The following is a 27,541-nucleotide window of genomic DNA, read 5'->3' as shown; positions in this document are numbered from 1 at the left end:
AGGGAAAAGATTGCCTTCATCTCCCACTAAACCAAATAAGATGGTTCAGAGGCTTTGGCTACATCACTCAACCTCTTCCCAAGTTCACTTGGACCCTGTACATGTGATTAAAGCGTCGCTTAACTAGACAAGTCTGCTGGTGCAATGGTCCCAATTATTGCTGCTTCTGACACATCTTTTGGAAAACACAAGCTGTTTCATCTTAAAAATGCTATTTATTATTAAAAAGCAAGCACCCAAATAAACCAGAAACATCAAGTGTTCTCCCCAGGCTCTTACATTTGTAGTTCTTCAACACTCACTTACTCAACTTACAGCCTAATTACACATGCAAAAGTATGCTGGAAGATTTGGGAGCCATAAATATTCATTGAGGAGAAAACATGTTTTGGTTTTTCTGCTCTTGCAAGAAATAGTTCTAGAGACACAAAAAAACACCCACAACCCTGAACAATAGAAAGCACACGCTGAAAAGGTATCTACATATCTGCAGTCTGTCCTTACAGATGCATGAAAATACAACAGAAATTCATGTTGTCCTCTTATCATGCAGCAGCTCTTGGTTCTTCTTATCAGTTTCAAGCGTGTATCCATCTTCTCCATTGACAGCTCTCTCAGGTGCTCATCTCAAGTGCTGCTTTATCAACACAAATAAAACCAATCTAATTACATCTGTTGGATTGGGGTCTTTCAAACTTGCCCAAAAGAAAGCTGTTCTGTGTACAGAATTGATGATTTGGAAAGCCCAGAGCTTCATTTGTTGCCTCACCCAAGCAACACGTCACTCAGACTTGATCCAGGGAAAGGAGATGGATTGATAGAGCCATCCCAGTTCAGGGCTGTTATCTTAAAGACCCACTGGAGTGCTAAAAAAACTACTAAGGGATAGTAGTAAATCCACTATAACATTAAAAATGGGGGGAAACACCCCAAACTACAGAGACTTTTCAAGTGTTGTTCTGCCTGGCTTATGAACCATCTGCTTAGTTACTATGGGGGAACCTACTAACTAATGAGGGATAAAACCCTGCATGGGGTTGCCCATGACACATCCATCAGGAGACAGTTTGGCTAAAGCCCAAGACCATCCAGCACCAGCCTGCCACCCATCTTCTCCTCCATGGAACCACCACCACTTCTCTCCATCTACGGAGGAGCTGCGGAGATGCAACACCCTTGACTCTTGCATGGAGGAGCCCTTCATGGTGACAAAATGGATATAGAAAAAAATCAGACTCACCACCTACTGACAACAAGGAAGAAAATACCCATCAATCATCCATTACATCTCGCTACTAGGAGTAATAACTAGATTTCACACCTAAATGTCAGGATTATGTATACTTAAACAGAAAGAAGAGGTCAAGGCCAGGTAAGATTTTCATTTCTATTTTTGTGGCCCTCCTTGCTGGACAAAGCAGGCTGCAAAAGTCTATTCTGGGCAAGCTAGGTAACAGGCAGCATTGTCTCTGTCCTCATCCATAGTAGAAGGAGAGCTGGCAGGGTGACCAACCTTATCTGTTGGGCTGCGCTCCAGGTTCTGCCCAGGGGAAAAACCAAAAAGTCAGCGACACATCCCCAACATCCCCTGGCAGCCACATCAAGGCAATGCGAATATCCCGAATTTCTAGGCCGCGTGCACACGAGCACGCAGCACTACTGAACGCACCACAAGCGGCTCGCTGCGAGTTCAACTCGAGCAACAGCGATGGATCGCCAATGTTAGACTGACAGTCATAGCCACATTCAGAACCCTGCCAGGGCACAGTGGTGTTCCTCCTTTTTTCCTTCCCCACCATTTTCAGAACAACAGGACTACGAACAAGGAAATTTAATATTTTGAAGCAAGAAACGCAGCAGGAAAATTGTTTGCTATACTCCAAAGCGGTCTCATTCCAGCTGCCCTCCACATAACATCCCCAACAGCAACCCGGAGAAATGAAATCCCCTACTCGCTTCCCCTCCACCCCTCATTTAGATACCAATATCTATGCAAAGGTAGCCCTGAAAACAAACCCGTGGAATTAATACACTAAAGTTTGAAGCTTTTCACCTTTTGTGTTATGAGATCTCCTTTCACAGAAGATCCCCTTTCCATCCCTTTCCCTGTACAGGTCCCCAGTGCTGCCCCTAACACCTGAGAAGACGCCACAGTCTTTGGAGCAGAACAGCTCCACACTGGATGTCCGCAGCATCTGAAGATCATATTTTAGTTGGAATATAGGAGTGGAAATGGGAGAGCAGGAACTTTTTGGCTGTGCAGGTGTCAGCAATCATTACTTTAGATCTACATGCACTCCCCAGAGCATCTGCATAATAAACAGGCTAATAAATCAGTGCAGAATACTACACTAGCACTTCCATTATTTTCTCAGAAAAATACCAGGCATCTGGCACGAGGTTTAAGGTTTGAGTTGCTGAGTTTTTACTATTTAAAAAAGTAATTTTAACTGGACATGGGTGATTTCTTCAGGGCTCTGAGCAAATCTAAGCCACAACCACTTGCGTTAAAGCACATTGCAAACAGCAAAAACTTCTGCTTTTAGATTGTTGCCTTAAAAAATGTAAATAAAAACACACCAGCACGTTACACAAGAGGAGCTTGTTAGGAGCAGTGCAGATAGCTCTAACTCATCACTACCAGCGAGGGATTGCACAAGCAGGATCTCCAGGGGATCCTTTGCTTTGCCATCCTGCTGTGCTTGTGCAGGGTCTGGACTCATCCCCACCAGACTCAAGCAATTTTCTTTAAATATTGTTAGATAAATAATTGCGCAGGGGCAGGGCAAAAAGGTGTCTTTTTTTCCACACTAAGTGGAGGGACAGGGTGCTCAAAATCCTGGGGGAAGCTGCCCTGAAGTAAACCCGAGGTGAAGCACCTTAAAGGGAGAAAAAGCCTCCTTCGCACAGAACCACCGGCGCTCCTCAACCCCCCCCCGCACCTCCCTTGGTTTCCTAAGCACCGCTTTGAAAACACCCTCATCAGGAAATTCGGATGGAGGCCATCTCCCCGACACAATCGGTGTATCCACTTTCCATTAGAGTATAGGAAGCTTTGGGAGTCCAACATCCCACGCTGACATCAAACTGCTAAAACAGGAGTTATCAGATGGAACGCGTGGGTCAGCATTGTGCCTCGAGACATAAAAAGGACTTTGGTATTAATGTGAGGAAATGTGACTATTGTGTACAGAATGATACCCATTCAGGCCCAGACCACTTGTCTCTGGACGCTACTCTCTCTGGAATATCCTTGGCGCCAGCATCCAGTGTTTCTCCTCGTCCCCTTCAAGCAAATAAAGTCATCTGGGCAGGGGCTGTGCCGTGAGTTAACGCGCCGTGTTTTGCTCGGAGCGGCGGCGGCGGGCGCGCACGTGCGTGCCCCTGGAACGGCTTACAGGAAACTGTTGATTCTCCGTATCTAGGAATGATCAATTGTCCGGAGGGTGGAACAGGCTTTAATTTCTCCTGAAGCGTAAATCGTGTTCCGTTATTTCCCCCCCAAAGCCACATCCTGCTTGCCGATTGGCTTTTTGCTGCCATCAGGATTTTTTACCTTTCCCCCCCAACAAAAAAACAGCTTCAGGCACCTCTCTGCAGCTAAAACCAGCAGTACAAGCATCATCCATAAGGAGCAACACACTGCAAAAGTTGAGTAGCTACAGCTACACAAATCCCTGATAAACTGCGACCAAGTTCAAAGCCCTGTGCAAACCTCTATATTGCAGTCTGGGGCAAGGAGGAGAAGGTGCATTGTTTTAAAAACCTCACGCCACAAGAATGAGGTCCAAAGAATTGTTTTAAAGCCCCAAACTGCAAGAACAACGTCCAAGCGATGAAAATACTTGCGTGGTTGACTTCAGGGAGCTGCCAAGCAGATCAGAGCACTGTGACCAGAGACAAGGCTGCAGATCTTACAGACCCGCTGCAAGAAGTGAGGCTCCCGTTGCCTGTCTGCAGACTTTGAGGCTCAACCAACACCAAATTGCTGTATTCACTTGCAGGGATTTATTTCCAAGCATGCTGCAAATAAACCAGCAAGTTTGATGGTTCAGGCTGGAGGGATGTGGGTATGTCCACCTGCAGCCCAGGTTACAGATGGGTTTATAGAGAAGCCCACACATAAAATTGTGATGGATGCACACAAATCAAGCTGGATTTCCCATCTACAACACAAGAAAGGCAACAGTTGTTCTGCTTTAGTGGGGGCTCACTCTCTGACCCCAGGCAAGTGTGTCAAGGAAAAAGGGACTTCATTTGGGTCAGGAATGTGGTGTTGACTCCCACAAAAATACGTGCAGCAGGGCACAGACCTAACATTTTACTTCTATTTATTGTGACTTAAATACAAGCCTCAGCCTCTCTAAAAGCCATCCTCATCTTAGCCTAGAAGTGCAGCTCCCAGGTCCAAAAGCATGCAGCTTCAGGTAAAGACCCACAGTCATTTTGGAGCTATTTGCTGAAAACAGAAGTTTTGCCACCAAACCCTGAGCTGGGAGGACAAGAGGCAAAAGGAAACACCACACACCAGCACGAAACCAACCAACAATGATAACCACCACCCAAAAAAAATAGAACCCACACCTTTTTCATCATCTACTGTAAAGGAAGCAATAAAACACCCAGGAGAAAGAACCCAAGTGTCAAGACTGAGCAGCATTTTAGCACCTGGTAATCTGCAGTGATTTGGGCTCAATATTCCATGCAACGGCAGCCAGTATTAGTTAAAAATGAGATAGGCCATACCTTAAACCTTAGATTTCTTCAGGCTATCCTGGCTTGTACACATCTGTGCACACAGCCCAGCATTCTATAACAATGGTTAATTGTCAGAGTTTTATGGGCTGTGCTATGTTTTGTTGGCTCAATGTTTAATCCCACACAGCGATCTTTTTAAAACAGAATTATAGTAAAGTGCATCCAATTATGCTCATAGCAAGCTGTACATCCATCATACGGAGATTAACAGCTCGACAGGATGATGGCAGAGCTGTCACCCTATCTGTAATTCCACTTCCATTGCCTGCCAGCAGCCAAACCCTGGGGTACCAACTCATTCCCTTCCCAGATGGGATTCTTGGACTTTTTTATCCTTACACTAAGGTGGGCAGCAACCTCACAACAGCTCGCCAGAAAGAGGGCTCCAGCAGGAACGATTTGGACACCACGTTTAGCAGGAGACTAAACTATGACAACCAGAACACGCACGCAGAGACTCTCAAATATCACAGGGCAGCAATTTATCTTGTTTCAAGTCACCTTCAAGGTTTTTCCTGCTGGGGATTGAGCGAAGGTATTTTATGCAGCAAGTACTTGACACTAGGGAGCAAATCAACCCGGGTAGCACTTTTCAGAGGATGGCCCACGATCAATCCCTCTCTGTCCAGGCAGCAACTGCCCAAGCCCCACAGCAAGTGTTGCAATGGGTTGAAAGACACAAGAGGGCAACATTGAACCCTCTGGCACAAGGTCTTGCAGCTCAGAGGTTTCACAGAGCCTGGAGAAAGCAAGAAAAAGAGACAGGCATGGAAAGGTGTCATTCCCACACTTGCTTTTCCCCTCTGCTTAAAAAGCCACGGAGGATTTTGTAGGATCCTGGTGCACTAGCTCAAGTGGGGGTTGGAAATGAGGTGCTTGAGGGGGATTTTTCATTGCATGTGGTTTTTTTCCTCCTCTCTCCACTTTCTTTTCAGCTCATCCTGCAGGAGACAAAATGCTCAGCTCCACAAGTTTTGTACCAGGAATGCAAAGCTTGAACATAAACCAAAACACCCAGAGGGCAGCAACAATGCAAGGGCATTTCTGAAAAGTGTCCCCTTGCAGGGTGGAACAAGGAGCAGTGTTCACAGATACACCCCAGCAAGGGCACAATTAAATCTTGGCCCTAAAAAGATCTCAGAAAGCTTGTGAAGATTTTTTTCTTCTTCTCCCCAGAGCTGCTTTCATTAGCAAAAGAGCTTAAGGGGTTCATCTCAGCCACTTTCAGCCATCTGAAAAGTCAGCTTGCTCTCCAGGAGGATCAGCTGTGCCCTCTGCAGCCAGAAACTGACTATATGTATATATATATATATATATATGTGTGTGTGTGTGTGTACATATATATATATGTACACACACACACACACATATATATACACACATATATGTATAAAATCAACTCCAGAAGATGCTTCAGCAAACCACCTCTGAGGAAGAGCTGACAGCCCAGGTGACTCAAATACCTGGAAGTCTGAGGAATCCCATGCGTGATGCTCACAGAGAACCATGTGCGTTTTGGCTACCTGGACCACTTTGATGCTGTCATGGAAAATAAAACCAAGCAGAAAAACACCACCAAAAAACCCCACTTGACAGCTGCTCTTATTGGAAGTCTGGACTTTAGTTCTGTCTAAAATTCATTTTTAAAACCTCTATCCTTGCATTTGAAAGGGGACTCTCCAGCACAGAGATTCATTTTTCCTTAAAAATCCTAAATATCTCAGCTAAAAAAAAAAGGAATACAACTAATACCACCGTTGCAAGCATCAGTGTTTGAGGGAAATAAGGAAGCCTTTTTAGTCCTGTTTTGAGTGGAAGGGAAAACACTTATAAAAAGCCCAGGAGGACACACAAGGAAAATCAGCTTCTTCAGCCACAGAAGAATCCACAGCACTTGCATTCCTCATTCCCAAACAATGCACCCCACGGCATTAATCCCAGACTTGTCATAGCAAAGCCCAGTTCCCCTTCAATCTTCCAATTAAGATAGCATTTGTAAAATCGCATGCTTGAAAATTGCTACATGTTAAAGTCACTGCTCGGCTTCAAGAAGTGGACTTGAAAATAGTTGAGCAAAGTTCTGGGTCCTGCCTGTTCTGCATCACCATTTCCAATAATCGTTCACTGTAGATCAACCGGGATTTGCTTGTAATCTAAAAATAACTTTCAGCAAACTTAAAGGACTCTCCGATACCATGACACCAAGGATAATCCAGAACCCTTGCATTTCATCTCCCAAACAGTCCGTGTCCACACAAGCAGGCTCCAGGCTGCCTCCACCTGCTGAGAATAAACCCAAACTGCTGCCATGTCCTAGAGGTCACATTTTTGTACCATTTAGCACATGCATTGCAAAGGATGTTTAAATAGCATTCTAGAGGCAAAAGCAACCTCTCAAGCAATCTGAGCATTTTATCCCTCAATAGCAAGCATTTTAGATACCATCACAATATATGCTGCTTGGAAGTTGCCTCCACCTTGCTCCCCACATTGGACAAAGTTTCTAAAGGATGCTGGCTTGGCAGGGAGTACAGAAAGAACCCAAGTTTTGGACACATGTGTCCATCTGCAACACGACTTCACAGCTTCATTCTCAGCTCTGTCCCCCCAGGAGCAGCACAGCAGCGGTTCCAGCAAACCCAGCCTGGTCTAAATTCTCTCCACTGATCTGCAGAGCACTCCTTGCCACTTGCTTTTTGCACAGCTCTTCTCTACCTCCTCCCAAAACACTCGGTAGGAGCCAAACCACTGCTCAAAGCTGACACCATGACTCCCACCAAGGGTGGAAGCCCCAGGGGTGCATTTTGCCAGTGGGTTGGTGCCCACCAACAAGCAACACTGTGGGCACCACCACCAAAAACCATCCTCCTCCCCAGCACGAAGCAGGCACAGATCCCACTGAAGTATATTTAGGGGAGCTTAACACTTGTGCCCTGACACAGAGCACATAGTTTATATTTATAAACCCAGCATGACACACACAACAGCATTTCACTGTACTGTAGACATCGCTGCATTCTGCGGGGGACTGACTTCCATCAGAGGTGTCTAACAGGCTGGTTTTTCTCCTTATTTTTGCTGTCTGCCTCAACACAGCAGGTACAGGGCTTGCTTGCCTGCAGCCGGGATGATTAAACCCAAAAGGCAAGTGTCTGAACCCAAAAGTCCCGCCACGCTTTTCCCTTGGCAGCTGCTGTGGAGAACAGCAACTGAGATGGACAACCCACAACTCCAACTCATCTCTGCCATTTCAATTGAAACGTGATAAAACACCAACCAAAGAAAAGAAAAACAACCAACCTAAGCCCCCCACCCCCAAACAAAGACTCCAAAAAACAAGGACCCAAAAAAACCAAACAACTCCGACTCCAAAACCAAATGATCCCAAACAAACCCCCCAAACTCAAGCAAACAAACCCCCAAACCCAAAACAAAACCACAAAAAAAACCAACCAAACAACAAACCCCTAAGACCCTTGGGAATCCCCAAAGCCGCATTAGAATTATCTACAGGGACCAAACACACCAAAAATCCTGATTTCTTGCTAGAAATGGTTCCTTCTCCAGCATCCAGGCCACACCACCTAGAGCAACACAAGGCCCAGGCCGCAAACTCAAGGCCTTTTTAATTAAAAATAATACAATTAAAAAAAGCTGGTGGAGGGGAATAAGGAGTCTGGATGCTTCATGCAGATGGTTAAAGACCCACTCAGCAGCCCAAACTTTAAAGTTTACCAAAATTTCACAGCAAGGAATGGCCCGCGGGGGGTGTCACTCACCAGTGGCATTCGGCGTCCCCTCTACATTGACATTGATGAAGAAGCGGATGCTGTCCCCCGAGACGATGGAGGAGTTCACTGCGTCAAAGAGCTCCTCGCCCCCCGACTCCTCTCTGGCCCTGCAGCCATCATCCGTGTCGCACTTGAGATACCCTGCAACAAAACGGTGAAAGCGGTTAACGGGGACACACCAGGGCCCGGAGCCACTCAGTGTGGGGATACCCACTTCTTAACAAGGTGAAGGACATCTCCTATGCCTGGCGAGGGATGAAAAGGACAGAAAAATCAGTTTTGATGCTTTTTGGATCAGCCTTGGAGGTGGGTCCCAAGGGCAGCTGCAGGGCCTGGAGACACCACGGGCCCGGCACACCGGCCCACCCGCCGGGCCAACGGCAAGTGGTGGATCCCAGGGGACGCACCTCCCTCCTCTCCGATCACAAAACACACACTACGCAGGATGAAAACTCCAACTGGAAACCATCAAAATCGCCAAGCGGCGACCCAAGAAGCCAAAACTGGCACCACAGTCCCCCCGCACACCCCCAAACTCAACACATTCAGCGGCTCGAGTCACCAGCACCGTGCGGCCGTTTCTCTGGCGGTTCAGCAATTTGAAACCCAGAGGGGGGAAAGGTAGGAAAAAAAAACAGAAAAGGTTTCCAAGGAGATACCTGATACGGACAGGCAGACCCGCAGCTCCCCATGGGGGAGAGGAACAGGTCACAGGAGGCAGCAGCGCCAAGAAAGCAGGACAAGTTTCTTAATTACAGCGGACAACTCCTTAGCCTTTTGCGATGCGTCTAATTAGAGCTTAACCTAGCCACGCTCAACAGCAAGCTGGTTCGCTGCGATGTTTTATTATGAAGCAGCTGGAGGGCTCTTGTAGTGTGCTCATGTATCATGTTTAATTAGGACAATTAGGGACATTATAGAATGTCAATTTTTACATTACCAGGATTATTCAGCAGCTTCTACCCATCTTCTGACAAGTCTTTTATGCTTAATTTGAAGCGGGAGGGATATATTTCATTAGCTTGCTTTAAGGCGCTACAGCAAAATGAAAAGGATGAACTTCGAGGCGGAGGCTTGAATGGAAACAAAAAGTATTAATGGCTTTTTTTAAAAAAATAAATAAACAACTCATAAGCAAACATAGAGGTGGCAGCAGCATCTTGGAGGAATCTCGAGTCAACAGCAGAAAACAAGCCCCGAGCAGGGAGGCCACAAACAGGAACCCGGTGACACAGGACAGGGGCTGCAGGGCTTCCTGCCATGGGTGACACCCCATGGGCACTCATCCCAAGCACTCGTCACCTCCCCGGGAGCGCTGCAGGGGCTCCAAGCCTTCAAGTGACTTCTGAGCTGCTTATCTAGGGCATGGGAAACCCACCAAGATGCTCAGATTAATTCCCCTCCCAATCTCTGCCTCCTTTATTTATCTCTTCTACAGGAATAAGCGTGAATGGGTTGCTGTCAGAACTGCTCTGAAGGCTTCAAAAAGCATCCAGGTTGCTGCTGTCCCCATCCAGCCTGCCAGCAAAATGCACCGAGGGTACTGTCCTCTGCTGCTGGTGGAGCTGAGGCAGTTGTTTCCATCCCTGCATGATGGAAACTTGCCCAAAACAGCCAGAAAGAATTGAGTGAGGAGAGCATAGGAGACACCTGAATGCAGTACCTGAAGTATCACAGCACCAGGTATGAAACACCTGGCTGGCAGATGTGTCAGGATCAAGTGGCAGCCTGTGTCCTGGAGGGATGGACAAGAACCAGGCAGGTTCCCATTGGCTTTGGAAGCACATGCAAGCATCTCAATCTCAAACAAAGCATCAAATTTGGGGTTTGGTTCCTCTGAAATGCATGATGGAAACCACAACCTCTCCCCAGCAAAGCAGAGCACCCAAGAGTGCTGACAGCCCTCTGTGCCAGCTTGGGCTGCCCTGCAAAGCAAAAATCATCCTGGGCTAGGCTCAAATCACTGATCCCAGCTTTTCCATCTCAGCCATGTCCAGGATCACAGTCCCAGGGAAGTTGTCACAACAGGTTTGAGCTTCTCCATCCTTCCCCACTTGGTGGGTCCAATGAGAGGCATGTGGGGGCAAGATGGTTTGAGCACATAGTTCTGAGAACACAGCTGAGTTTTTCATCACTGTCCTAATACAGTTAAGACACAGATGGGTAAATGGGTAAAAGCCAAGCAGGGAAAACTTGTTTATTGACCTCCCAAGCCCACTGAAACTGGCCCTGACAGCAGAGAGGGCTGGAGACAAGAGAGAAGCAGCACAGGAGCTGGAAGAAGGGTAAGGGTGGAGTAAGATCAGAGGGTTGGGCAGAGGTCAGCGAGGACTCTGGCAAGGGAAGCATCCTCTGTTCCTCCCTCTTTAGGGGAGGAAAGAGCAGAACAAAAGGCAGCCGAAGCCTCATGTCCCTTGGGCAAGGGACGGACAAAACACTCAGCTTGCAAATAATCCCAAACCTGGGCTGTACAGGAACTGAACTCCCAGGCAGGTGTCTGCTTTGTCACTAAACCACCCCAAGGCTTCAAACCCACTCCCTGTTTTGAATCCTTCAGCCTGTTAAGTCTGCCAGGCATTTTAAAATGCAAGCAACTTACTCCTGTCAAATGCAGGGTCACCTCGAGGTGAGGAGATGAGCTGTGTGCATGGCAGATGCACCTTCCCTTCCCTCTGAGCATGGATCAGTAGCTGCCTCCAGCCCTGGCAGCTGTTTTCTCCCCATCACCTGATGATCACCGAGTGCCATCCCTGCTGCTTGAAGGGCAGCAGACGCCACAAGCGACAGCAGAAGCTGTTCAGCTCCTCTGAAAGTTTTCCTGTCATTTTGCAGAAGTTGAGAGCCGGATCTGCCGTGGCCATCACACAATTTGAGTAAATATCATTCAGGTTGCCATATGGAAGCACTGTCACTAATGCTTTATAACCTGTGCTATGAGCAGTCGCTCGAAGGAGGCGGAAGGGGTTTAGACACCTCTGCATACTGCTTCAAGTTGGCTGGGGAAGAGTTTAAGAGCCCCAAAATGATGCTCCCCCCCATCTCCATCAGTGCAGAGTGCCACCTTCATACACATGCAGCATTTGCTGAAGCACCATGAGCTACATGACAGGGTGAGTCAGACCTCCAAGCACAGGAAGTGCCACTTCACCCTGAAATATGGTCTGAAAGCACTAGAGAAAGATTTTGCTGAGCAGGAGGCCAGGGCTGGGAACTAAGTTTGGCTGAGATCACTGCACCTTGAAGAACACCTTGTGGTCAGGGTGATCCCCCTCAGTCCATTCTGCAGGACCCATCTCATAGAGAAGAGAAAAGTAAGAGCATGAAAAGTGCAGAAGGCCAAGGACAGCAGGTACCATCCTTTAGTACTACAGGAATAAAATCAACACCTCACCCTGTGCAGCCATAAGTAGCAGATGCCTTGACCCTGAGTCCTTCTGTACCTCAGCCCATTATATGCAACTTGAAAATTAACCATCCCCCTTTTAGTACAGATGCTGTGAATTTAAAAAAAGGCAATTTTCCTAGCCATTCCTCTCTAAAGCACAACCCCCTTCCCTGTAATTCATGCCTGGCCCAGACCTGCCTTTCTCCAACATCTCAATATCCACCCCCAGCCTTCTCTCCTTACTCTCATCACCTTCTCAGAGCCACTTCATCTCCCAGGTCCTGCCACTATCAGCCCTCTCACAACCCCGACAAGGTGCTTTGCCCTGTGGCTATTTGGCTTTTGAGCTGAGTTTTAAGAGCCCAGGAAGAGCAGGGAATTGAGCTGCAGCAATCAGAGGTGGCATTAACTCTCCCTCCACTGCCTTAGTGGCACCTGGCAGCTGCACCTGGGGTAATAAAATATATCAGAGTAGGAGTTAGCAGGAAGCACAACTTCAGCCACATCATATACGTTCCCTAGAAAAGCTTAATTGCTCTGTGGGAGCAGCACTCACAGCCCAAGGGCTGCAGACTTCTCCAGGAAAGCCAAAAAAATCTTAATCACACTCAATTTCCTGGGAGAGAAGCAGCTCTATTACTAATAACATCATCTCATATCCTAGGTTATGAGGCTTATGCCAGACACAGCCCCAGTATAACCTCTCGGTTATGCCTCAGAGGAGACAAAGCCAATCACTGTATTTTAATCAACATCTGCAAGCATCCACACTAACCAGGAGGACAGGAGTGCAAATCCATCTATCTACACATTGCTGCAGACTCGGTTTAGCACAGAACGCCAGACAAAGCATCTAAGATAGATTCTGGGGGGGAGATGAGGTATTTTTTTCCTTTTGGCATTACCCAGATGTCATCCAGTTCTGGGCACATGCATGCTATACATTTTTTATTTAATCAGATATATTGCTGCTACTGTTTTAACCAAAGTTACATGGATGAGATAAGGTACATATCCATGTAGCTAGATTAGCAGGGCAAAATAAGAAAGCTAAGATCAAAGCTTGTCAATAGCTATTGACCTCTGCCAAGTCTCTGCACAAATTGGTGGCTTTATTTCTAAAGGACATACGCTACATTAACACTCTGAATACTCAACGCAGTTTTCTGGAAACCACTGCTTTTTAATCTCAGATTTCAAGGTATGCCACAAATCTGGAAGACTGTTTTCATTTACAGCACCTCTTTGCACAGCAAAGCCTATTGCCACAGCCAAATCCAAGTCCCAGCTTCCAGAATCATGGGATGGCATCTCTTCTTCAGAAGTGGTAGTTGCCTCATCCCCAAGTCTCTTCAGAAAGCTAAAGTTACATTAAATTGGTTCTTTTGAGCTCGATGTTTGGAAACCCAATCAGCTAGCCCATCTCAGATTTCTCAAATGAGCTTTTAAGCACAAAAGGCAGCAGATTACAGGATGGTCCTTTTCACTGCTTTTGCAAGACAGGACTTACGGTCACCTCACCAGAACATAGGAGCAACAGTAGGTGCTGTGCTCCTGGCAGCTTCAGCAGCCTCAGACATTTCACCCTGGGAAAAGGAAACGTTTTACTGCTAACATCACTGCTTTAGATGCTTTTGTCACTGAATCAGACCCAAAAATCCAATTGTTGGCCCCACTCTTAGCATTTCAAGCCATAAACCTCACAGCCAGAGCACCGGCACTGCTGGAGCCCAAAAGGCAAGGGCAAGAGTTTGCAAGTTCTTGTTTCAAAAGAGCCCAAGAGCTATTTGCATCTGCTTTCTCAGAAGAACTACAGGTCAAGTACAGGAGGACAACAGAAACAATAATAGTATGTATTCAATAGCTTTTAAAGGGAAGGGGGGGAACAACTGGCACATGAGCACTACCCTAAAATCAGAACTGGTTCTTTAAGCATCCCAGTGCTCAGCTGGAACACAGTGTTAAGGAACTCAGGAGAACATTAAGCCCTGTATCTAGCTAAAAACCAATCATGATACTGGCATTAAATTGAAAACAAAACAAACACGATTCAGCTTCATCTGACTTTTCCACTCTCATGGATTTTCAACTTACTTAAACCAACAGCAGACACTAATTTTGAGGAAAGGCATGAGGTTTTGATTAACCTCAGCTAAATTGATCAGCCTGAGCTTTAAGCTATCAGAGGACTTGCTTGGTTCCCTGAGTGATGCAGGGCTGCAGATTCACCACATCACCCAAAATACCCAAATTCCAAACAAAAAGAAACTCTAATAATGGAGCCTCCACCTCCATTCTGACCTTTACACTCTGCACAAAACTGGTGTTGTCTCCAAAGGTTAGATAACCTTACAATTGGTTAATATTAGCAGGGATAAAGCAATCGAAGGATTCAGGAGAGATCAGGAAGAACTTTATGCGTTATCAGTTCTCCAATCTGCACAGTATTCTAGACAAAAGGGTTTAAATACCATCCTGCTCTCACACTAAGACAAGTTTCTGGTCACATCTCATATGCTGATTTCCACATAATCACCTATTTATCAAAATAATTTTCATTTTTCAGGCAAAAAACCCCAATCCTATGGATAGAACATCTTTCACACAGATATTTGCCTAAATTTTTCATGCTCCTGCTGAGGTTAAACTTCAAAGTTAGGGTGTTACTTATTGTTTTGAATCAAAAGAGTCTGAAAAAACAGTTGTGAAAGATTCCTTCCTAACAAATTATTTCATTACACAGACAAGAACAATTGAAATGCTGTAGCCATCGAGCAATAGCAACGCTATCAAGTCATGTTTTGCAAAGCTGTCTCTCACAAAATTAAAATTTTAAGCCACACCGATTAAATAAAGCCGTTCTGCATACAGTTGGATGCTTGCTTGAATTTTAAGCTTTTCCTTTGGTTCGCAGCCGAGATTCCCTGGCAAGGCTCCCTGGTTTTGTCCTAAGGAGACTCGCCCATGGTGTGGCAGGTAGCCACGTGGCCATGGTCTGTGCCAGCCCAGGAGAAGACAACTGGGAAGGCAGGGGATGTCCACAGACCGGGGTGTTGGACTGCTGAGAACTGTTTGGCACAAGGACTCCAAAGTTCCTCTCTCCCATGCTTTGCTTAAAATCACAGGATCATTCTGCTTGGAACAGACCCTCAAGATCGAATCCAACCATAACCCAGCCCTGGCACTGCCCCGTGTCCCTGAGAACTTCATGTCCGTCTGTCCAACCCTCCAGGGATGGTGACTGCCCTGGGCAGCCTGTTCCAATGCCCCACAGCCCTTTGGGGAAGAAATTGTTCCCCACATCCAACCTCAACCTCCCCTGGCACAACTTGAGGCCGTTTCCTCTGCTCCTGGCGCTTGTTCCTGGGGAGCAGAGCCCGACCCCCCTGGCTCCAAGCTCCTTTCAGGCAGTTCAGAGATCAGAAGGTCTCCCCTCAGCTCCTGTTCTCCAGCTGAACCCCCAGGTTCCTCAGCCGCTCCCATTACACTTGTGCTCCAGCCCCTCACCAGCTCCGTTCCCATCTCGCAATTCGCTCCAGCACCTCAAGGCCTTTCTTGTTGTGAGGGGCCCAAAACTGACCCCAGGATTTGAGGTCTGGCCTCCCCAGTGCCCAGCACAGAAGACTGACCTCCTTTATTAAGCTAAATATTCTAGGTTGGCACAGGTAGACTAATAACTTCTCCAGGTCACCTAGATGGGATTTAGAGATATGTTCTCTCCTCCCAGCCCCTCCATGAGCAGCTTAAGGGGCAGAAGAGCTAGGGAAGCATTGGGTGATGCTTCTTGGCTCTTGAGCAGCCACCTGGAACCCATCAGATGCGGGTTTGCAGCCTTTTGGAGTAACAGCCACCTGCTTCAAGACCACAGAAGTAAACCATAACCTCCTCCTGGGGAGGAAAAAAGAGATGTAGAAAGTGTCTAGCAGGTGGAATCACCAAGACCAGACCTGAATCCTTTCAGTACCAGACTCCTCCACTGCTGGCCAGCCATGTTTCCAACCCCACTTCAAGTCAGTCTTTTGTCACCAAGAGCCAGATGGAAACCAAGTTTCCCTTGCCACTTCAGTAATAATTCATAACAGAACTGAAAGAACTGATCTGCTGTAAAAAAAAAACCCAAAACAAATACACAACACCCAGGCACTTTTGAATTAATTCCAGTATTGTGTTTTGCAGCCAGATTTCTAGGAAATGTTGTGAATAGTCCAAGCAATTCAGTGGGGCTCTGTGTTTATTTTTTGTTTTGTTTTTACAAAACACAGCAGCACGTGGAGGTTCAGCTCTGTACCAGAACCCACAGAAATCAGGAGAGTTCATTTTATTATAGGCCTCCCAATAGACAGTTCTCAGAAATAATAATCTGCAAGAAACCTGCAAGCAGCCCCTGGGGCTCTCCATAGGTAGCAATAGCTCATCTCCTACTGGTAAACCAGGCATCTCATCAGGGGAAACCCATTGCGAAACTATTTGTTCCACTAAAAAAATTCAGATTAATCTCATAGTTAAGCAAACAATTCCAAGACAGATTAAAAAAAATTTAAAAAAGAAAAAACACATAAAAAACCCCACCACACAAAACAAACCACCCTTCGCACCATAGCGCACATACCAAACTGCAAACTGAAAAACAAAACCAAGCAGATAAAATATACCCAAACATCCCAAGGCAGACTGGGGCCTTGGGGCCCTTCAATGCAACTGCAATTTATTGTGCCAGCAAAACCAATTAATAAGTCAGAAGAGACCAAGCAGTGAGGGATTCGCTGTGGAAGACAAATATAAAATATTACAGTGCGATATCTGTTGAGCCAGCTCTGAAACAATGCAACAAATTCACATATCGCCAGCGCTACAGTGGGACTACTTCCTTCGGATTTTGCCAGAGGAACTAGAAACCCTCCGGTTGCGTCTTATCAGCGAAAGTTCTGGGGTCAATTAAAAAGCTCATCATACACTGGCAGAATTTAATCACTTGCAGCTAATACCGATAGTTTTAGAGCTAATCCACTCCTTGCAGGCACTGGATTTCCCCACCACCACCATGGAGGGTGCAGGAGGTTGACAGCCAACAATGTGGGGCTTGATAAGCGGTTATTCCGAGCACTGATTGCCGAGCTGCATTTCATCAGGACTCGAATTATCTTTAGGTCTGGATTGGGTCTGCAAAATCATCTCGTTAGTCACTTAAAGCTGCCGGGGAGAAAAACTCATTTTGGCAAAACAACTTTGCGGAAGATTCAATTGACATAAACACACACGGATTGCTCGCAGGGAGGATGAGGGGACACCAAATGCTACTCATCTGCTTGTGCAAGAGCCTTGTTCCACTGACTCAAAAGAATGAGTAAAAACATGGATTTTCATCAGCAAGAATGTCAAGGGGACAGCTATTGAAAATGACAACACACATGGGCTGAAAACCCAACATGGCCAACAACTGTCATTGTACCCGCTGCCACCACACTCCCCATCAGAAACGTGTTACTGGCAGGTACAAACTTATTTCCTTGTCTTTTCCCTTGGTTTTGCCTCTACAGAGCAAACTATTACATGGATTTTTTTCCCCCTCCCAGTCATCCTGCATGCATTTACTTTCTGCCACACACTAAAGGCCACAAAAGTGGCTTTCAGTCAAATTCTTCCAGCAACACAGGAAGAAAAAACAGTATGATGGAAACTGGAACTTGTAGCTAAAGACATGGGCTCCTTTGATTAATTTTCCAGCTTTTCAGCCCGTTAAGAAGTTATCAAATAAGTTGGTATATGGTTAGGACTATAACAACCCTCTCAGCTTCCAGAACAGTCAGATATTAGTGTCCCTTCACTAGAAAAATCCTTCTTGGGCTTTCCTCATCAATTAACAAACAGCTACAAATTATTAAATACTAAATTAAGTTTTTATGACCAGTTAGTATCCAGAAGATTCTTACAAAGTGCTGGTTTGGGGCTACAGCAAAGATTACCATCACAACAGCTTAAAGTAAATGTGGAGTCTCAACATCAGTTTTAACATTGCCGCAGCTGCTCTTGAGAACGCAACAAGGGTAAGGAAAAAGCTGGCAAAGAGACACAGTCTCTGAACAGAGCCCCAGATATGGTCAGAAACAAAAACATCCTAATTACTAAGAATACAGAAAACCATATGTATATGCACGATCTCAGGAGGAGATAAGGAAAAACTCGACCGTGCAAAGAGCAATAATATCAAAAGATGTTTCTCTACTGAGAAAGAAGGAAGAAAATATAAGTGCTAAGGCAATCAAAGGAAGACATTTATCTTTTTCTTGTCCCTTCTCCCCCAACACAAAGCTTGGGAGGATTGGTTTTAGTTTAAAGGTTGGGCAAGAACATCTCTTGGTCTCCATAATGACCTGGCAGATCCCAGCAAGCGGTGCCAAGAAACAACCTAATGATGACATAGCTGCATTTCAAAACAAGCCGTTTTGAAACCATGTGAACAGGTAACTTCTTTCTCTGTGGTTTCCTCTAGCTCTGATTATGTTTTTGGGTAAGTCTTGAAGAATCTGAGCACGTGAGACTTCTGTACAGAGAGAGCACGGAGGGATGCGAATATTGACACGCAGCCTCCAAGATGTGCTGCCCATATATTCTGTGCAGATACACACAAGCCCGCAGTTAAATCAGGCAGTCGGAGGTGACTCATCACTCAACAGCAACTGAACTTTTAAAAAAAGGTCAGTTTGTAATGAGGAACGAGAACGACAGCAGATTTGAGCGTGAAATAATCAAGAAATCCACTGTATTTTCAGTCACAGTTACTACAGCATTCAATCCTGCAGGCAGGCTGAAGAGGACAACCTGCCCTCCTACCCAAAAACCACAGGGAAGCAAAGCAGCATACACAGCTTCATGATGTCCTTAATGATACCTCTAAGGTGTCATCACCTTAAAACAAAAGAGGAAGCTGAGTAATAATGCAAATAGAGCAGAAATAAATGCTCGCTGCCATGGCACCAAGTTGCATATCTCATGGGAGAGCTTCGCACAGGGAATGCCCCAACTACAAACATGCGCTCTAAAAACATCCTGATCTCTACTTTTTTGTTGTTATTTGGACAGTTTCAGGAAGACTAAACATTGAGTCCTGGAAGGTGGCACATAGAGCCTTTCCACAGAAAATGCTAGGACAGACAGCTTCATGTTCCCTGTGGCAGGAGGGCTTGGGATGAAATAGGTGACACCAAACCACAGAATCACAATGTCAGGGGTTGGAAGGGACCTCAAAAGCTCACCCAGTCCAATCTCCCCGCCGGAGCAGGAACACCCAGCTGAGGTTCCACAGGAAGGTGTCCAGGCGGGTTTGAATGTCTGCAGAGAAGGAGACTCCACAACCTCCCTGGGCAGCCTGGGCCAGGCTCTGACACCCTCACCATGAACAACTTACTTCTCATATTTAAGTGGAACCTCCTGTGTTCCAGTTTGAACCCACTGCCCCTTGTCCTACCATTGGTTGTCACTGAGAAGAGCCTGGCTCCATCCTCCTGACACTCCCCCTTTCCATATTGATCCCCATGAATGAGTCCCCCCTCAGTGTCCTCTTCTGCAGCTCCAGAGCCCCAGCTCCCTCACCCTTTCCTCACACGGGAGATGCTCCACTCCCTTCAGCATCTTGGTGGCTGCGCTGGACTCTCTCCAGCAGTTCCCTGTCCTTCTGGAACTGAGGGGCCACAACTGGACACAATATTCCAGGTGTGGTCTCCCCAGGGCAGAGCAGAGGGGCAGGAGAACCTCTCTGACCTACTGACCACCCCCTTCTAACCCACCCCAGGTACCATTGGCCTTCCTGGCCACAAGGGCCCAGTGCTGGCTCATGGTCATCCTGCTGTCCCCAGGACCCCAGGTCCCTTTTCCCTACACTGCTCTCTAATAGGTCATTCCCCAACTTATACTGGAACCTGGGGCTGTTCCTGCCCAGATGTCAGACTCTACGCTTGCCCTTGTTATATCACACAGCAGAATTTCTCCCCAAGCCTTTACACAGCTCTCAGCCAGATGCTGGAGACTCAGTCATCCCTCCAGGTCCCAACCTGGATCACCCTCTTACATTCCTAATCCACAAGAAAGCACCAGCCACATCCCAAGAGACCAAAAGGAAGCCACGGAAGGCCAGAGCAAGATCACCCAGACCTCATGCACCACCTACTCTCGGAACCTGCCAATACCAAAGAAATATAGCATCCCTGAGGTCAGGCATTAATTTCTGCCCTTCTACAATTCAATCCAGCCTTCAGAAAACACCTCCCAATAGAGCTGAGAGTACGTTTCATCCTTTTACACCCAGAAACCAGCTCCATTTAACGCTTTCAGAGAAGGCAAGCGAGCCAGTACCAAAGGAAGCGCGGTCAAAAGCGATGCTGGATCTACTGCAGCTGACATCTGACAGATGTTCAACTTCCCCTTTTCCAGATGTTAACTTAAGACTTGGCCCCCCAGAAAAAGAAAGATGAGCCTTGTGACAGCAAGAAGCCTAAATAACATTTGAGTCTTCCACTCTCACCATTTGGAAGTCCCTAATACTCCAAGCACTGCACCTTCTCAAGGGCAAGAAGCTCCAAGACCTTCAAAACTACATCCTGAAGAGGCTGGGCTTGAGTTGAAATCCCAATACGATCTCTCCTTAGCAACCCCCGGTACATGCTGAGCCACCTCTGTTGAGACAGATGATACAAATCTCCAAATGCCACAACTTAATTCAAATAATAATAATAATAATAAAATCTTTGGGGGCACTGCATGCTGAAAGACGCATTTAGCAGAGCCATCCAGCGTTTGCCTGATGTTGCTGGCAGGTTGTCTCCAAAGGGATCCGATGCCTCCACGTGATTTCCACTCCAGAAAAAGACGCACAGATACACCTGCCAGCCTGCGCTACAGGAAAACATCCTGAGAGAACTTGAAAAACAAGGAGCCACCCAGAATAGTCACTGATGACAATGTGAAGATGATTATTTACTGTTTTGCATATCTAGAACATCTACAGGATTTAAAAACACAGAGTCTGCTTCCAGTACAAGATTACACATGCAGGATGCTCTTCACATGCTGCTTAAGCTAAATGCATTTTTGGATCTCTTGAGTTTAAAGTCCAGCTAACCCCACAGTGCATCTGTCCCTCCAGTACAGTGACACTACACACAAACAAGTCAAATAATACTTGCCGCTCTCTTCAAAGAAGTATCCATTCCTTGACATCGCTGCTGGTGGAGACTCTAAAAAGACAGAAAAAAAGAAATCATCAAGATGCTGAGTGTCCTCACCTTACTGCTAAACCCACTGTAAACCTGGATTACAGCAGAAAGCCAGGCTCAAAATACCGCAGGCATCAGATTTTCCCGAATGTGGCAACTTCAACCTTTTGTTTATTGACTTTAGTATTTACCAGAATATCCTATACAGTCACAGTTACTGCTTGACAAGAGTTAAACGGTCTCAGACATCCTGGGCTAGGACCACAAAACAGCACGACTAAAGATCAGGACAAGCCTGATCATCTCAGTGACCTATTAAACCTGGACAAACACATCCAAAAATAATACAGCCCGAGCATCTGCAAAGCTTGTATACAAAAATAAAAGCTATAATGAAGTCCAGGCTGTAGTTTATGCTTATGTAAAAAGAACCAGTTTAATTTAGAAAAAAACCACTCAATTCAGATGAGAACAGGATATCGCATCCTATTCTGCTGCTCCTAATCGTTAGGATATCCCAAAACAGTGCTTGGCACTTGGAGATAAGCACCAGAACTCTGTAGCTTTCCTGGGTCTCCTTCCTGAGCTGGGGTCCTGCAAGCACCATCTGCACCAATGGGGCATCCCAAGGAAACCACACGTGGGAAATGACACCGCACAAGAACGAACCCACAAACGCAGCAGGACCAAATCCTTTATTTGTTAGCGAGGCAGTTCTGCAATTAACTGCTGGCAAAATTACATATTGAGCATGCAAAGAGATGTACAAACAGCACAGGAGGCACCTGCTTTCAGGTGTGATCAAAGGCTGGTACCCAAACCCAGCCTGGCTGGTTTTAATACTAATAATATTTGACAGTTGAGACTGCGTGGGTTAGGAGCACCAGCTTTTCTGCACAGGTGCATGCCCCGTTTTACAATGAGCTAACAAAGCTCTTTACTCGAGCAAAAGTCACCCAAGCGGTCTCTTAAAAAGCTGCTACTAGATGATGCCCATTTATATGTTTCTTCCCAGCCAAAACGCAATCAAAAAGAGGAATATATTTGCTCTGTCTTTCCCAATTCATTAAGCTAATCAAACATTACCTACGCAAGCCTGGGATGAATTTGGGCCAACAAGGAAAGAGGTTTTCCCTGCTTTATTGTTCTACAGATTAGGCTTCCTGCTTCTCGTTTGAGGTATGAGACAGTTTCCCAAAAACCCTTTCTCTACCCTATAACTTTTGGCTTACAGGTTATATGCTCTGGTTTGTTTTTTTTCCCCCTTCTCCTTTACAGTGTGTCACATTTTTCGAGCATCACAATTCATCCTGGTCCACTGGGAACCTTTGTGCAGCAGACGGATACAAGTCACACCACTGACGGCAGCACCTTCCAGCCCTAACGCTTGTCACAGACCTTCTGTGCAGACAGTTCCTGGAGGGACACCCTGATGACCATTAAGAAAATAATAATAAAATAAAATACAAAAAACCCGAGGGCAATTCGAATGTCTGGTCCAAGAGAGAAACACAGTGTTCCAAAGTTCATCCCAGAACAATAGGCTGGAGGAACAAATGCACCCTGGCCAAGGGGCACCCATTACACGAGTCAATTGTTTCCCTCCACCTGGAAGGGAAGGAGAAGATCCATCCACACTGATTAGCATGCTAACGATCAAAGAAAAGTCTTTTTTTTTTTTTAAGAGGCTCTTATTGTGTAATGATTGCATTTACGTATTTCAGAGAAACAAAATACACCTATGCGGATGGATTACCCAAGGACCTGACGTTCCCACCGGGAAGGTATATCAACCTCTCATTTCTGCTACGGCTTCTGAGGGAGCCTGAAGCAACATGTTCATCCTTCACCAGGCAAAATGAGACGCACCGTTTGCTTTTTAACTGAACACACCTATTTCTATGGGTTGATAACGCCTAATGAGCAGGAATTCAGAGCTGGCTGGTTGGTTTCCTCGTTAGAAATATCTTCTAACTGCAGCATTGCCCAGGTTGACATCGCACCTTTACGGGAAGCTCTGGTTTGGTCGCTGCTTGGACCAGGCATGAAAAGGGCAAAGCTGGGGTATTACAGCAGTCAGCGCCACTTCATTAGGTGGCACTCGTTCCTCTGAGTCACTAATGAGCGATAGTCCCCTAGGCAACACGCTCAAGCAATTATGTTGGAGGTGCTGTTTTTTCAGATGAGTCATAAAACAGAGGTCTTAACCTTGTAATTAAAGATGCAATGGCACGTTTGGGGAAAAAAAAGAGAGTCAGGTGTTCACCCTACTATTGTCCTGGCTGAAATCCAGCCCTGGTAATTTGTCTTCTCCCTGTGTAATGTTGTCCCATAGCACCGAAGGGACTCAGACTTCAAAACAGTCTTGCTGGAGCCTTTTGAAGAGCTGTTACACCCCCCCACGGAAGGGGCTACGCACATTAATATCAGGAATAGTGTGTAACGTGCCCAGGAGGTAAAAGGTGATGGGGTGTTTACGCAAGACCAGACACACATATGGAGCTACTGGACTAGCTTGAAGGTATTAGCAGAAGCAGAGGTAGGATGGGTAAGCTGGGGTCCACATCATCTGCATCTCTGAGAAACAAGCAGCAGCAGCATTTAACTGAGCAGAACAGAGACAGAGAGGGCAATTAATATATTTCCTCCTTACGCATCAGTCTCCTTCTCCCTATAGGCTGCACATGAGGAAGAAATTGTTGTCCCTGAGGGTGGTGAGAGCCTGGCCCAGGTTGGGCAGAGAGGTGGTGGATGAACCATCCCTGGAGACATCCCAGGCCAGGCTGGACGGGGCTCTGAGCAACCTGAGCTGGTGAAGATGTCCCTGCTCATGGCAGGGGTGGCACTGGGGGAGCTTTGAACGTTGCTTCCAACCCAAACTCTTTCTACAACACTGCATTTTCCTTAATCGATTTAGCACAAGCATAGCTTATATATTTATGGGATGCTAGCTAAGGACAAGACCAGCTAGACTGTGCTTAAGTGCATGTTCAGTAGCAGTCAGCACAGCAGAGTTAACAGCACATGCCTCACCTTGCACAAGGCTTATGGGATTTTCATATCCAAGGTCCCAGCTCCTTAATCAAGTTTTGCTGGAGACAGGAGCAACGGGTTCACATTATACAGAACCGACAGCAAGGCAGAGCCATCTTTTCTCTAGCAATAAGGTACATACCCACTGCCTGACACTCCCCAACCTGCCTTTCCTTGCCCTGTCTCTCCACTCTCAATATTAAAAGAGCTCAATCATCGGGCAGTTATAAAACACTGTGCTAATCAATGCAGTTGTTAAGCGCAGGGAAGCCTGGGCAGGAATACAAGTCTCCAGAGATGTTAGAGATCAACATTACAGTGCTCCAGGGTTTGCCTGAAGTTGCAGAAGTGTTTCTATCAAGTATAAATCAGCCCTTTGAAGGCTGGAGAAAAAGACTTGCAGTCTGGGGAGCACTTCATTAGCACAGGGTGGGAGTTCCCCTCTCCACACCAGCTCATTTCCCTCAGATCCAAACTCATTCGGTTTGTTTTTTTCCCCCAGATTTTCTTGCGGAGACTTCAGCAATTAAAAAATATCCAAGTAAAGCAATTTCAGCAAGGCATAAGGTCAGGCTTTTAGAGGCAAAGCTGGAGGCATTACCCCAAGGAGCCAAGATGCACCAACACAGCAAATTCACCCTCGTGCCTCCAGTACCTGTGACAGAGAGGTCCATGTCCTCACTTTCCCACCCAACACCTACAAGGACAACCAGACTCCCCCCATCCAAAGGCAGAACAAGATGCCATCTTCTATTATCTGCCAAAAAGCCTGTTCTACAGGTCTTTTGATAATTTCAGCAGTGCTCTTCATTTTTAAGAGTTAATTTACTCCAGCACATCAGTTTTGGCTGCCACCCCACCTCATTTGCTACAGGGATGTCTGAGATGAGACTGAATTGGACAGGCATTACAAGTGTCACCACTCAGTTGCTTCTTCAAATAAAAGCTTCTGACTGGTTTCTCAGTCCTTTATGAGCACTGAATTCAAAAGGTAAAATTGAAGAGCTGAAGCGCTGCAAAATGGAAAACAAAGCCTATTTCTCTAGACTCAGGGATACAGGTTAAGGTTTCAGAAATAAGCCACTGCCCTTTGACTTGAAGCTATTGCAGTGACTCCAAGAGCCAACAAGAGAGAGGTACATGAAGTTTACTACTCAACTGGTATTTTGCTGTAGTTTAAGGTGCTTGGTTTTAGGACTAGGACAAATCAGAGGATCTGCAGTGGGACATATCAGGTAAGTGGATATACTTCCTGATTTCTAACATTCTTACCGTTTTTACATTTGCATTTAACAAAGAACAAGCTCTACCGTGCCATCCTCCGTTATTAAATTCCTGGGGGGAAATGTGTCTCAGATCTAATAACCCATTTTAACTCTCTTGTTTTAAAGTTAGTAATAAGTTCTCTTGAGCCTTGCAATATTAGCGGATTACAAATAAAAACACATTCTCTGGATACTTCGGTAACTCAATTACAATGTTCTGCTGCTGGCATCTTCCAAATAAACAGCCCCGTGCAGCACAAGCCTTATATTGAAGCAAAACAAGCTCTATACAAATGGTACCACAAACTTCAGCTTTTATGATTTCACCCCAGTTAATCTCTCTAAATTCTGGTGTCTTGAGGTTTAATTGGAATTTAAGGCAACACCATTTTGACAGAGTTATTAGGAAGATACTTCTTCACTTACAGACCCTTTAACATTGGCTCTGAACATAAGCAGCCCGTAGATCTGAAGCATTTGGTTACCCCATCAGTGGAAAACCATTGGGTACCTTCATCTTCTACTCAGGGTGTGCTCCAATATCCCAGTTTCCACCACATCCTTCAACACTGAGGACATTTCTGAAGTTCATCAGCAAATGCCATGTCTTGCCTTAAAGCTGATAAGGCAAAACACTTGAGCCTTTGAGCAAGTTCCAATAACAACAAATATTTTTTGAAAATCACCTATTCAGTTGGAAAAAAACCTTTAGACTTTCCCAATTCTCTCCCAGGAGGAATTACCAATTCTCAACATGACCAACTCAACTATATAGAAATAAATCTACTTTCTAGAAGATATGTCGGGCTTTAGTTGTAAAATGAGGTCTTGACCACTTCAAGATGAGTTTGTCAGTCAATGCCAAAATATCCATCACTACCATTTAAATAGTTGGGCATTCCTCACATGATGGGGAATATGGCAGTTGGTTGCACTCCCTCAAACAGATCTGGGGCCAAATCCAGCTTGAACAAGTGTTTTGTCTTATCTAAGGTTTAGATCTGGGGAAGATGATATAACTCTCCCTTATCCAAGGCTCCACCAGACTTAGTATTTGATACTAAACTCCGAACTCCTTTATTGTTCTAACCGTGAATCAACATCACAGGATGAAGGGGTCCACAGTGGATCAAGAGACAAGGGAGCTGCACCCAGGTTTATGCCATTTGGGGCTGGGGAAGAGTCATGATATATAATAATACTTTAATAACCAAGTGATGCTGCTCCCCTCCTCCACCCCAAGTCAGCAGAAAAATCAGAGTTGAGGGAAAAAAACCACACACAGAAGGAATAATATCCCAAGGGAAACCTGCAGGAGAAGCGTTTTCATTTTTTAATTACATGGAGCATTGACTAAAAGGAGCTAAAGGAGTCTAAAAACCTCCGTATGCAGCAAGAGCTCAGCAGCAGGAGGATGAAGAAGCCACAAACTCCTTTTGTAACACAAAACTACATCACGGCAGAAAAATAGGAAAAGAGACCGGGAGGCAGCAAATCTGATCACACTGACCAGCCGATGGGTCCAAACACATCAATACTGCGGGATTCTCCTGCACATCATTTGTGCTTATGGTACATGAGGTTTTGGCAGCTTTCAGGGAAGAAGCAAGCAGCGAGGTCTCCTGGTGGAGACATTTGCTGCAGATTATTTAAAACCATTCAAGTCAGCAAGAACCAGGGGACAGCAGCACGTGAAAAGCTGCCTGGCCTTAAGTTACCGCATCTCATTTCTATCCGTTCCTTAACCGGCTGATCCCTTCCCCACAGCCCTGTATATTTCAGCTGGAAAACACTGCTGAAAGCACAGCTCATACTGGCACAGAGATGAGAAACGTGCCCATATTTCTGGGCAATAACACCTCACATACGCAACAAAAGGCTGAGATTTTACCTGGTTTTTTTATTCTCTACAGTTGGAGATGTGACAAAGGCCAAAGAAATAAACCACGAAAGTCAGGGTTTCAAAACCCATCACTGTAATTCACGGAAGTGTAAGATGAGTAAACGTGTGTCTTAGTGCTCGGCAGGAAAGCGCCTGGTAAATATGGTGTAACGCTGCTGCCCATGGCAAGCCCGAACGTAGACCTTTCCCTGGAAAGC

The 27,541-nt window shown here is 45.9% G+C and overlaps 1 protein-coding gene across 6 annotated transcripts in view; it reads right to left on the bottom strand.

Moving 5' to 3' along the window:
• SLC4A11 (solute carrier family 4 member 11) overlaps positions 1-27,541 on the bottom strand; it is a 142,862-nt gene that overhangs the window by 59,496 nt on the left and 55,825 nt on the right. For all 6 annotated transcript variants that reach the window (XM_071808439.1, XM_065836673.2, XM_065836672.2 and 3 more), the window contains exons 2-3: positions 21,114-21,164; positions 8,538-8,690 (exon numbers count right to left, since the gene is read on the bottom strand). In XM_071808439.1, coding sequence (XP_071664540.1) covers positions 8,538-8,690; positions 21,114-21,164 — 204 coding nt within the window. The remainder of the gene's footprint in view (positions 1-8,537; positions 8,691-21,113; positions 21,165-27,541) is intronic.

This window comes from Patagioenas fasciata, chromosome 4 (assembly GCF_037038585.1).
Source record: "Patagioenas fasciata isolate bPatFas1 chromosome 4, bPatFas1.hap1, whole genome shotgun sequence".
Classification (NCBI taxonomy): domain Eukaryota; kingdom Metazoa; phylum Chordata; class Aves; order Columbiformes; family Columbidae; genus Patagioenas; species Patagioenas fasciata.
The sequence above is the reverse complement of the archived record's forward strand: the minus strand, read 5'-3'. Positions and strand labels throughout refer to the sequence as shown.